This window comes from Eptatretus burgeri, chromosome 5 (assembly GCF_056783735.1).
Source record: "Eptatretus burgeri isolate ZD-2024b chromosome 5, Ebu_testis_v1, whole genome shotgun sequence".
Classification (NCBI taxonomy): domain Eukaryota; kingdom Metazoa; phylum Chordata; class Myxini; order Myxiniformes; family Myxinidae; genus Eptatretus; species Eptatretus burgeri.
The window spans coordinates 36,175,562-36,188,229 of record NC_140965.1 but is presented as its reverse complement, the minus strand read 5'-3'; the positions used below and the strand labels follow the sequence as shown (position 1 = coordinate 36,188,229).

The following is a 12,668-nucleotide window of genomic DNA, read 5'->3' as shown; positions in this document are numbered from 1 at the left end:
TGGCGCCAACACCGTCCACCCTCTTGCGCCTTTACCTTGTATTTATCGATTAATTTTGATCGCTGTCCAGGTGTGTCGCGATGTGTGCATGTAATCCGTATTGGATGTCCATTCGTCCCCGAGCTCTGTTCCCCCCCCCCCCATTTGAAGTGAATTATTTATTTGAATTGTCCACTTCATTCACCCGCTGTAATTCAACAAGTCGCGTGCAAACGTAGCTGCCTCATTCATGACTTTGATCGAGTGGGTGGGTAGTGTGCCCGTCTCCAACGTCAGATGCCAATTCACACTGTCCTGTTTGCTGGTGCACTTGGAATGCCATTGTCTCAACTCCCCCCCCCCCCCCATTAACACATCTCTATCTGTAGTGATCAAATTGTATGGCATTTGAAGGCCAAAGCAATGAAGTTTGTGAAATGTGAACTTTTATTTAATTATAATTGTCACTGCTTATAAAAAATTTGCATACATTGTTGAAGTTTGTGGAGGAGTTGGAACACAGAACAAATCGGGGCATAAAACAGTAGAAAGAGGAGGGGGTGTGACTCACTAGCATCAGGATTTAGTGATAACATGGAGGTAGACTTGGAGAAATGATACGTGGTGAAGAATGGGAGCAAGGAGGGTAGAGGGGGGGGGCACTCATGAGGTGAACAAGATGGAGGATGCATCCATGAACGCTTGATCAGAAGGGAAGGGTTAATTGGGGTAAGAAAATCCTGATCATGAATGGGTAATGACCTGAGAATGTTAAACGAACCAGTCATGTTGCTCGTATCTGTTTTCGGTTGTGAGCAGTGCTTTGTTTTATTAATTTGAACATTGAAATGTGATTAGTTTGATTTAATCCTTTGATTTTGATATCATCCAGGAAATGGGCGATCTGCACTGCAATGAAAAAATCTGAACAACCTTTGTTATGAGCGATTGGAATAGTGCCACGATGCCTCTTGCTGTGCATAATGTTGGCATTGGAGACGTTTCTGGAATTGCTGATCCTATGAATTTGAAAGAGAAACGACAGCCAATGTCTATGAATATGCCTGAAACGCCACATCGCCCCATCCGCCGGCAGTATCGCAGTTCAGAGTCTCTTTACCACCATATGTTGAAGAAATCCTTACGAAGGCAAACTCTTTTACAAGCCTGTGGAGTTGATGAACCTATTGTACAGGATGGTTTGTCGTACAAGCCTACAGCAAAAGGACTTGAGTGCAGAAAGTGGCCACAAGGCACGTCCCCCTTGAAGGGTGACCTTTTGAGACTGAAGCAACAACGTGAGGCTGAATGGCCACGGCTAGAATCCCTGCCTACAGATGGGGATTTATTGGGAAAGTGGATTTGTTCCCCCCCTCAATCCAATCCTGTTCGAATGTTTTCCTCGCAGCTCTCCAGTTTTGAACCCATACAAGCTGCAAACCCTGACTCGATAGCGCATGGAACCATGAAGTGGAGCCCAGCGATTCACGGTACGACACCAGGTAGTCCCTTGTTTTTGGACTCTAGCTCCTCTTCACATTCAGCATTGTCTCCATTCCATCCTCCTGCCTCTTCAATCCCAAAGTCCCCCTCAAAGTTAGATGTTGTGAATAGTTTTGGAGACTCCAAAAGTAAATGGGAAGTTGAAAATGGTGAAAGTTTTCTAAATGTTGGTATGAGTGCAAGTGAGAAACCTACAGTGAGGCGCAAACGAAGAGTTGACCGTGATTCTGGAATTGGTCCGAGTCCTGATATGTCTGACACAAGTGCAGATTTGCAGTCAAGTCTCCTCAGCCTGGAAAGTTGTTCTAGTGATGGTGCGAGAGACATTTTTGAAATCTCTCGCCCTCCGTTAAAGAGCCCCTCCTTACCAGTTTCGTTCTCTATAAAGACCACTTGTGAAAGTTTGCCAGTGCAGATTTCTGGCCCCTTTGAGGCTTCTACGTGTCAAGATGCAGAATCGAGCAGCCCATTGGATGAGACCGAGATAAACGGTGAGGAATATGCACTCCTTTTCAAGAGGTTTGGGTGCTATAGGAAGCGATTGTCTACAGTCCAAGAAGGTGAATCTCATTCTGAATCTGAAGAAGTTTGCCCTCCACAGGGATCCCTACAGCAAAACATTGGGAGGAAGTGTGGAGTTGATCCCTGGCTTGATCTTGGTTATGTTGAAGAGTTGGGTGACGAAGCTGGCATTGACACAACAGAATGCACTTCACAGTTGTCTCGATCTAATGTGACATCTATGGGAAGCCGAGCCGGTCTCAATATTGATGCAGAGAGCATTTCTGATTGGCAAGATGTTCAACCGAACGAAATTGGTACCAAGTTGCCGTTTTGCCCCACCATCTGCAGAACTCGCAATGAAAACTCATTGCACTCTATGTTTCCCAAGCTGGCACTTGCACAGGAAGCCATGCACTCGCAGGATGTGGTTCCAATTCCAGTGGTGCAACCTGCTTGGGATCGTGCATGCGAGGTGCGATGCTCCGCAGGAGTTGACAGCATGGTGGCAGAGTGGAGAGGTGCTGCAGCATCATACCCTGGTCTTTCCTTGTTGAGGTTGCGCTTGAAACAACTAATTGGCCGGAAGATGGGGGAAGATAAGCTGGATGTGCTTAGGGAATTGGGAACTCGAGATCTCCGTCATGTAATCAGGAAAATTCTACTTTTGCTTCACCCAAGAGATATCAGGCGGTAAGAAAGTCACAATGTTGAAGATTTATTGCAAACCTCTAATTTTTACACCTGAAAATTTATCAATGTTGATTATATATTTTTTTATTTTATAATTGCATCACAGCCATCTATTTATTACATATTAAGGGCCTGAATTTTGACACCCCCACCTTCTCTTGTACTTTCAAGGCATGTCATCGTTCCTTACTCCAATCTTTCTTTCCTCCTTTTGACTCATTAACACACTCAATTACCCTGTTTTCAAGACTGCTGTCCACCATCTCAGATCATCCTCAAACCAAAACCATGATCTCTTCTACTCTCGTTACCCCCCCCCCCCCCACTCTACCAACGTCCGTCCTCCTTCCAAATTTCCAGTTTCCTTCTGTATCCATTTTGTCCACCCTATGCATCTTCTCTTTCCCCCTATTCTTCTCCACCATTGTTTATTCAAATTTTCCACTATCTTAGCCTTAAACTCTGCTGTTAGTGTTTCCCCCTCTCTTTACTGTTCCTTTTTGTGTTTTGCATCCTCATCCGTTCAGTGTTCTGGCTCTTGCATGAGCTTTGATTATGTATGAAAAATAAATTGATAACAATCTGTGTGAAGTCCTCTTGTTTCTGGCAGTTGTTGTCTTGACACTTGTTTCCTTCCCCCCCCCCCCACCCCCCAGTGTGAGGCTGGTGAGTTCTGGTTGGAAGTGCATTGTAGATGGAGAGAAGAAATTCTTGCTCCGATATTGGTGCAAGCAAGCCAGCAAAAAGCCACCACGCTCTTCAGCTTTCCTGCTCCAGGTTTGCCACATTTTGCAAATGCATATTCCAAGTCATTGGCTTTTGGCAAACGATCATTATTAAAGTAAAAATTTAATCCTTCATGGCAAAGAAGTATGAACTTGAATTTGTTCCAAAGAGCCTGTATCGTTTGATCACAACAAATGGAATGGGTAATTGGGTTAAGGGTTACGGTTTGGGTTTGTTATGCCTCCGCACCAAGGGTGCCGGAGGCATTGTTTCTGGGTTGTCCATCCGGATTTCTGTTTATGCAATAACTCAAGAAGCAAATTGTAGAATTTCATCAAACTTGGTAGAAAGGTACAGTAAGACAGGACAATTAAGTGATTAGATTTTGGGCCAGATGTGATAAAGGTCAAGGTCGAACTCTGAAAATTTTACTGTTTATGCCCTAACTCAAATATTGGACAGAATTTCATCAAACTTGGTACAAAAGTAAAGTTCGACAGGGTAATTAACTGATTAGATTTTGGGCCAGACATGATAAAAGTCAAGGGTCAAATATGTCGATACTCAAGTGTTTGTGCGGGAGAGCGGAGGCATACCCGTCGACTGCGCACAGTCTAATTACTCTATTTTTTTTTTTTAACCAAAACCATAAGAAACAAGCAAATGTGCTGAGCAGGCAGAAGCCCTGCCTCCAAGGGTGACGGCAGGTGAAGTCACACCCCCCGAGGCTAATTGATGGGCGTGACATCAGAAGCCCTGCCTTCCCAGGTTTTGTGCAAGCAGGCCAAGCCCCGGAGGCTGATTGTTAGGTGTGACTTCGAAGAAGTGTGTGGGAGACATCCAACTAAATAGGACGGAGGAGAGTTCAGAGTGAGCATTTTGGGAGCACACCCACGAAGTCAGAGGTGGAAGTTCAGGGTGAGCGCACGCATGAGGGCAGCACGATCCTTGCATTTGTGTTGAGGCAATTTGTATCGTATGGTGAAGCAAGACTCTGGCCTTTGGATCTTGGTTGGGTTTAATCTCGTTGAACCGTTGAATTAACACCAGGGGGTTGATTCAGCCTGTCATCCTTCTGAGGTCTGCAAAATGGGTACCAGTGTAGCAACCAATAGGCTACACACGCAGGGAAGGGCTATTGACGGATTTTTGTTTTTACTTTTAATCTGGAATTTGTGTGGTGCAGGCATGATGGGCTGAATGGCCTCCTCCTGCACATAATTTCCTTGTGATCTTTCCCCACCCTTCAACTCTTAACTGCAACGTTCTCATTTTCCTCATGCCTCAGCACCCTGTTGAAGCCAAGAAGATTTCTCATTCTGGTCAACGAGACGACGAACGATGTCCTCTCTATTGCACATTTTTCCCTTCGCAAAACCTTCCTCTCACAAACTCTACTGAACTGCCAAGAACCACAGATCCAGCAACAGAATTTATTGAGGTAACTGGTGGATTCTATCTGAGAATGAACAATTTGTCATAAAATAGATGTGTGTCCAGAATCACACTGATGTTTATTTTCTAAGAATGCAACATGTAATTTTGACACATACCTTTTATTTTGTGTGGTGTATAGGTAACTGACAGCTCTGTGTAGGCAACAAAACAAATAATCCGGGTTGCGTGCATGAAGCAAAAACGCACCTCTTGCTTGTAATTCAAAACGTCTCACTGCACAAACTGGTGGAGACTTGTGATACCCTCCCTCACCTGGAGGTGGCACTGCACGATACCCATTTAGAGAGTTTGTCCCCCCCCCCACCCCCGGATTACCAGCAAAGATAAAAACACAAAGATGCACTAATCGGGATCATGCTGATCTGATGTCGCAAGTCTGGATGTAATTGGCCCATTAGTTAAGACTGTGGGGTGGTAGAAGTGTCAAAACCTGAGGGTTCTCTATCGATAATTAATCCAAAACTGGCAGTCGGATGAACTCCAAGCACGTTTTTATTTTTATTTTCATTGTATTTGTTTTTTCTCAGCCAAGTCTAAATCCATAAACAGCATTATGATGTGGCACAAGTACACAAACAAAATCAAGTCTGTTCTCCCCTCCTCAATTCCCTGCCCCAAACTCTGCCTCCCATTATCTCTCTATATATTACTAAAACTAATCTTGTATGTATGTTCCCGAAATACGGCTAAAATGGTACACGATAGCTCAAAGATTTTTGCCCCACCTTACCTCCCCATTCTCCTGCAGTGCAGTATCAAGTTTTGTTAAAATCGGGCAATGAAAAAAATTATAAAAAATCAATTCCCGATTCGGTAACGTACTCTTCAGGATTATTTGATCAATGCAAACAACCTCAGTGGTTTCGTTCGCTGGAGCTATCTTTTTTTTATTTTATTTTTTTATTAATCAACCGCTGTCAACGGGAACCCAACGAGTTCACGGGTGGTCTTGTATATTAATAAAACTCGTGTATGCATGAATGTTCCTGAAATACAGCCCAAATGGTACATGATAGGGCCAACCTACTCACCATTCTCCTGCGGTGTGCAGTATCATGTTTCGTTCAAATCGGGCAACAAAAATAAAAAAAAAATCAATTCCCGATTGTCAAGTACTCTTCGGGGGAATTTGATCAATGCAAACAACATCAGCGGTATAGTTCGCTGGAGATTTTTTTTTTTCTTGAAATGATTTATTTTGAAATCTCAAACATTTAGTATGGACAAAACTATTAAGCATAAAAAAACCGCAATTTTGATCTAATACTTCCATGTTCATTAATACCATTGTGTTTGGAAGATTACGCACAATCTCTGACTTTCTTTTCTCCGTTTTTTTTTCACATTGACGCGCAATGTCAAGTTTTGTTCAAATCGGAAGACAAATATTGAAAAATCAATTCCCGATTCAGTAAAGTACTCTTTGGGATTATGTGATCAATGCAAACAACCTCAGCGGTTTAGTTCGCTGGAGCTTTTTTTTATTTTATTTTATTTTTTTCCGTCAACCGCTGTCACAATGGGAACCCAACGGGTTCACGGGTATCTAGTAACTCCTAAAAGTCCCTTCTACAAACTACTCACAATTCCCAGGTGGTCTGATATCGGACATTCATCTGAAATCTCTTGAACCCTGGTGATCCTTATTTTGCCACAGGTTAATCAGTGAAGCATTTTATCTTATCTCTTACTTTGCTCCACTTCAGCAGGAACATCTCATCACCAACAGGTTTGTGTTTGGCAGGATTGCCTAGAGGTATGCACATTCACCTCTACCCTGGGTTTGAATGCTGATGAAACCGTGTACCATCATCCTGGTGTTTCACAGACCTGGTGATTCATCGATGTGCGTGCACATGCCATCTTGGATGGCCGTTAAACTGGGCCTTATGTCTGCCAGCATTACTTGATGGCTGTTTAAAGATCCCACAATATCCTTTAGCAATTGCTGGCACCCTGGCCATATTCCAAATTCATGCCCCAACTACTGCTGGGAAGGTAATGGCAAACCACCCAGTTTAACCATGGCCAATAAACTGCTTCAGCAGCACCAATGCTCTGGAAAAGAGTACGGAACATCAGAATATATCAAGCAATATGTTCCTTATGGATCTTCGTTGTACAGTGTTGACATCACATTGCACCAATACACTGCCTAACAAACACGAGTAAAGAATTTGACATTGAGGAAGAGCTCAAACTTCTGGCAGAAAGGTTTATTATGCATTTATGATTTTCCTGCACACTGCTTGTTCATGTTTTAAATATAATTTCTTATAGAAATGAAAAATGTCAGAAGGCAAATGGCTATTTTTGTGAATTGTTCTTATTGTCCATGCAATCTTCCCACACATCCTGTTGATCCACAATTGTGTTGCAGATCGCTTGCTCGTTACCTCAAGGAGAACATATCAGAGTCTGTCCTCGTTGTCGTGGACCAGCACGTTTCAAGCCTCCGTCTGTCCATGCTGTCTGCCAACGTTCGTCTTGCCACTTTGATTTCTGCATCCGCTGTTATTGTGCTTTTCATAGCTCTTGTACATGCCAGTACTCATCCAGATCGATGAGCCATGTCGATCGACGTGATCCCTCCCCGTGTCTCAGCAGGAAGGATGGACGACGTAAGAGCCTGCGAAGGCTTTGATGGAAGGAGTAAATATTTTTAATGAAATGCTAAATTTTGTAAGTTGATACCTCCTTGATTTTTATGATGAGTACTTATTTGGTATTTTTCTTGAAATTATCTTTATAGGCTAATATTTGTATGGAGTATTCAATGAAAGGGTGGGTGGGAGGATTTTTTTAAAAAACCAATCTTTTGTAATTTTTTTTATTTTTTTTGTCATTCTCAGTTCTTCCTCAACTTCCTTTCTCTAACTTTTCTCCTTCCCCCTCCCCCTCCCCCCCACCTCATGTGTACATATGTAAATAGAGCTTACTTTGAAACATTGATCATAAGTCTTGCACTGCAGCAACACCAATTTTGATTTGTGAATCATTTCGTCAGTCTTGGTCTGTCGATCTGTATTTGAGAACCATGCATCTTTCCCCACAAACTCATTTGTTCTTCATGTAGTGTTTGCTGTTAATTTTTTAAACTGTCTTTGTGATGTCGTTGTCCCCATTTGGCAGCCTGATCTATTATTTTGCTGGATGTTTGATCTCTTCATCGACTTTAATAATCAGTATTTATTAAATGGATTGTTTTTTGTTTTTCTTTTCTTTTTGCAATTCTGTGGTCATGGGATCAATGCATGTGTGTAAATTTGTATTTGATGGAAGAGAAAGTGGTTAAAAATGATGGCCTTCAATTTTAAAATGTATTTTGATGTTTGAAATTCCTTTCTCCAATAAATATTATATTTTTGAAACTCAACTGGTGCTGCAGAATTTTTTTTTTTTTTTTTAATTTGTAGGAAAATTGTTGTGTTGATTTTAAGTGGCACATTTTGTTTCTGGCTTTTTCATTTTTCTGAAGTGAATGTGCTTTTTTTTTTTTTTTTTTTTTTTTTTTTTATTATTTTTTAAAATAAGTAGATGTTTGGTTTGTTCTGCATTGGTGTTTTTAAAGCATCATTCCATTTTGCTATGTCGAAGTTGAAGCAAGTTGGAATACAATAGTAGATGGAATTTTGGGCTCGGTTTTTAATAAAATGCAACATATCAAAGTTGACACTGGATTAAATGGTGAGTACTTATTTGGTATTTTAGGTGTATTGAGCCCCTCCTGGGTAATTTTGTTTAATTACCATTTACTTATTTTTATTTTAAATAATCTCGTAAATGTTGCTTTGAGGTTCTATTTTTTTTTTTTCTTTTAAGCTTATCCGTAATTTCCATTTGAGATGAAGTACTGTCATTGTGCACCGTCTCGACTTCTCTGGCTGAAATTTGGCAGCCACGTTCTCGCGAATGACTAAGTCAGTCAAAATGGCTGACAAATTTCTTCAAAACTCTTCGACTCCAGATTCACCATGCAGAATGCTACCAAATGTGTTATACAACATTAGATAAGGTATTGAATTGCAGAGGCCTTGCTGATGTGGGAAGTGTCAAAATGGTGGTCACCCAAAATCGTTCGATCCACCAGTCAGAATGCCACCAAATCTGGGTTGCAGCATGAGGGTAGGGATATCAATTATGTTGCAGATCAGGTGACAGGAAGTGTCAAAATGGCCGATTTAACTTTTGGGGGAAAAAAATCATGTAAATGTCTTAAAATAATCTTTGGACCCACCAGTGAGTCGGGTTGGGTAAATAGTGAAGTTTTTTTCGGTTAAGTGTCCGCATAGCATTTTCTATGGCCATTTTCGATGCTGAATCTGAAAACGTTGGAATTTCTTTTTACCGATGACGACCCCCGGAACTTTAATTTACTCAATGGCAACAAAAAAAAATGATTTTTTATGAATTTCTGACCAACTGAGAGAAAATAAGGCTTGTAATATATCAATTTATAGGTTTTTCTGATCAGGAAATACAAAAATGACATTTGTGCAACAATTTGGTTTTTGAAACAATTTTTGAAAACCACAATTTTGTTAAAATTGAACTCTTTTTTTTTTTTTTTTTGGTCATTCTCAGATCAACAAGACAGATCACACCAGTGCTGCCAACAAAAGTTCATTAATGTTATCCTGCACGGATTCATCGAGTTTGATAGCATTCTTTATAGAGTTGTGTCGCTCGGTCAAACTGAATTTTTTAGTGTGGAATTTCCCTGCTCCATCCTTCACATGTCTTTGTTAGCGCATGTCTGGGGCTACAGTTAAGCGTAAATATGTCGCTTCCGCTAGAAGTTCTTTCTCCGATAGTGTACTCAGTAAATATAGATTCTGGGGTCAAAGGTCCTTTGTGCTTTTTTGCAAGTTTGTATAGTACTCAATAGCCTAGTATTTTTGCGTATCGACTAAGCACTGGGATGAGGGGAAAAATTTTGGTGTCCTGTCTGTCTACCCTACGTCACAGTCTCCTTTTCATTGTCCGCCGACCCTTCGTCACAGGGTTACATCGCATCCATGTTCGACTCGCTCACATTTCACTCACTCTCTGATCTTAATTAATCCCACCACACTATTTTGTCAAAACCTTGTCTAAGATACGGATTCCTGTTTTCGCATCTATGTTCCATCATAATTACACAATGGCTCGACATGCAATGCATGGACTTCCACTTGTTCTTTTTCTTCAAGTCTTCCTTTTCCTAAATTACTTGATTTCGGTCCTATGCAACATCCAATCAATTTGAAAATGTGATTAGCGTATTCCTTGACCTGAAAAACAAGAAATGATATATTACAAGCCTTATTAGTTACATTCGAGAAGGAAACCATGAAAAAGGTCAATTTATGGCCGCCATTTTGAATAAATTAAGGTTCCAGGGTCAAAGGTCATTGGAGGTAAAAAAAAAAAATTAGACTGGATTCGCTTCAGCATGGCAAAAGTCAATAGAAAATGCTATGCACAAAATTTCAATCGTATTTACCCAACCCGACAGTGAGAATGCTACCAAATTTTGGTGACATTAGGCCAGGGTAGTGATAATTATATTGTCAGGTGGATCACCTGACCGGAAGCGCTTCAAAATGGCCAACTTGGTCAACTTTTGAGAAAATCGCATTAATTCCTTTAAAAAAAAAATCTCCAGACCTACCAAATTTGGGTTACAACATTAGGCCAGGGCCCAGATAAGCTCCAGGTCCAGTGGTCCTATTTTTATTAATGTTTTGTGAAGGAAGTATTTGATGAACCCTGCCAGTAAGCTTTGTTTGCTCCTCTCTGTGGAAGTGCTTCCCCAAGTTTATTGGGTGGTCGCAAGACTACCGTTATTCTCAGGTTTTCCATCTGCCTGTATGTAATGGACAGCTCTGGAGGCCAGAGGATTCAACCGATTTTGATGAAACTTGACTGGTAGGTTCATACCAGGATCAAGTTATATGCTTTTCAGCACCGTTGCTATGGACATCACCGTTGCCTAGCAACGTGACTGAAATTTTTGAAAAAATTCGAACAATATATATATATATATATATATATATATATATATATATATATATTTTTTTTTTTCGAAAATCCAAAATCGGCTTCCACGCTTTTATGCGCACTATAATCAACCTCTTTGTCAAAAAATTTCAGTCCGATCCGTCAGAAACTGTATGATTAGTATGCAATTATGTAGCGACCACCCACGTCGCCTCCCTGCTTGTTTTTCACCTTGGCCCCTTTTCCTTTAACAGCAGCTTTCAATCACCTATCTTTCCTTAATAGCTGCATGAGCTTTAAACTTCCCTGTTCCTGTCTTTGTTCAGCTTTATTCATTTTGTCTGTGCATGCTCACATTTAGTTATGGAGCGAACAACAAAACCAGTTAAAAGAATTGGGGGATGTGCAAAACTAGTTGGGGTGGGAAGGGGAAAAGGGGGGTGGTGGTGGTGAGGACACAAAAGCTTTTGCAGATAGTGTTTTCCAAATCAAATCTACCAATGCAGAAGCACATGTATTTTGTCAAATAATATGTACTTTGATTGTATAAAGCAAAACAATAGTAGACAAGAGCTCATAGATCATGATTTCCTGCTCAGTTATTCAATTTTGATATTTAACAATCTAAAATAAAATTAAAAATCTGCATGTTCCATTCTACTGAAGCAGTCCTGAACAGCACCCTTGCGCACAACCTTGTAGAACTACGGACTGCAAAACTGGAGGTTCTTGGAAGTATGACGGACGATTTGTGTCCAAGCTTGGTGTTGGCTTCAGGGATCAGGTGGCTGGCTTAAGGTCTTCGGGGCTTGAGTTCAAGCTTATATCGCACCGTTGAAGTAACACCAGGTGGGTTGACTCGTTTCATCCTTCCGAGGTTGGCTCAACGAGTACCAGCTTCAAGGAAACGGGGGCCGTGCTTCCAGAAAATGATGCAACCTACAAACATCGGCTGCATACGAAACATTTGTGCACCTCAGTGTCCGAAAGTATCCAACTAAATAAAATAAAGATTGTAAAAGTCGTTTCAATAAATAAATTATGTCCCAAGTGTTGAGGTATGTTCAGTGACCAAACAACTAGCTTGCTTGCGCTTACCAAGCTAGCCGTTCCTTATCCAACCGAATGGAGTGAATTCCAAGAAAAAAATTTGAGAAACGATGACGAAAATGATCGAAATAAAATGCTACCAAAAGAGCTGCACTAACATTTCCCAGGTGAGGAGAAGGAGCATGATGCATGGTTCATATTTGCATACGTAATCTATCTATAATTCCAGCAATCTGTGTGTGTCTGTCTGTCTGTCTGTCTGTCTGTCTGTCTGTCTGTCTGTCTGTCTGTCTGTCTGTCTGTCTGTGACCACTGTTTCTCGACAACCACTGGTCCGATCTAATTGAAACTTGCCAGGTATATTGCTGGGGACCTGAGGATGTGCCTTTTCCAGGTTTGATATTAATCGGACAAGTGGTTCCCAAGTTATGGCCATTTATTTACCAAACCAATGACAAGACACGTTGCTGCGTAGGCGTGGCCGATGGGGAAGGGTGCCTTAGTTCCCGTGGCGTCGGAGTGGCAATGGTCAATGGCAGCGAATGTCACGGCAAGCAAAGACAGGGAGGTAAACTTGATTTTAATTTGCATTTTAATTAACTCCGTGTGTGGAAGTATCACAGCAATTGTTACTTCAATGAAAGCAATAATTCGTGGAATGCATGTGAACATTCCGTACGGGCACGCACCACTTCCGGATAGTGATGACTTACTGTATTCTAATAATTTCTCGATTTCTTATGCGCATTAAAAGATAAACACTATGCCCCAAGTTA

General features: G+C 41.2%; 1 protein-coding gene across 2 annotated transcripts in view; it reads left to right on the top strand.

Moving 5' to 3' along the window:
* The window catches only part of LOC147026230 (uncharacterized), a 9,106-nt gene extending 870 nt beyond the window's left edge, over nucleotides 1–8,236 (top strand). The window contains exons 1-5 of one of the 2 annotated variants that reach the window (XM_085881439.1): nucleotides 1–70; nucleotides 872–2,676; nucleotides 3,333–3,453; nucleotides 4,691–4,843; nucleotides 7,241–8,236. The exon at nucleotides 1–70 is cut by the window's left edge and continues 615 nt beyond it. In XM_085881439.1, the coding sequence (XP_085737565.1) occupies nucleotides 920–2,676; nucleotides 3,333–3,453; nucleotides 4,691–4,843; nucleotides 7,241–7,504 (2,295 nt within the window). In that variant the 5' untranslated portion in view covers nucleotides 1–70; nucleotides 872–919 and the 3' untranslated portion in view covers nucleotides 7,505–8,236. The remainder of the gene's footprint in view (nucleotides 71–871; nucleotides 2,677–3,332; nucleotides 3,454–4,690; nucleotides 4,844–7,240) is intronic. The other variant, XM_085881438.1, reaches the window with a different exon arrangement.
* Nucleotides 8,237–12,668: the final 4,432 nt, after the last annotated feature.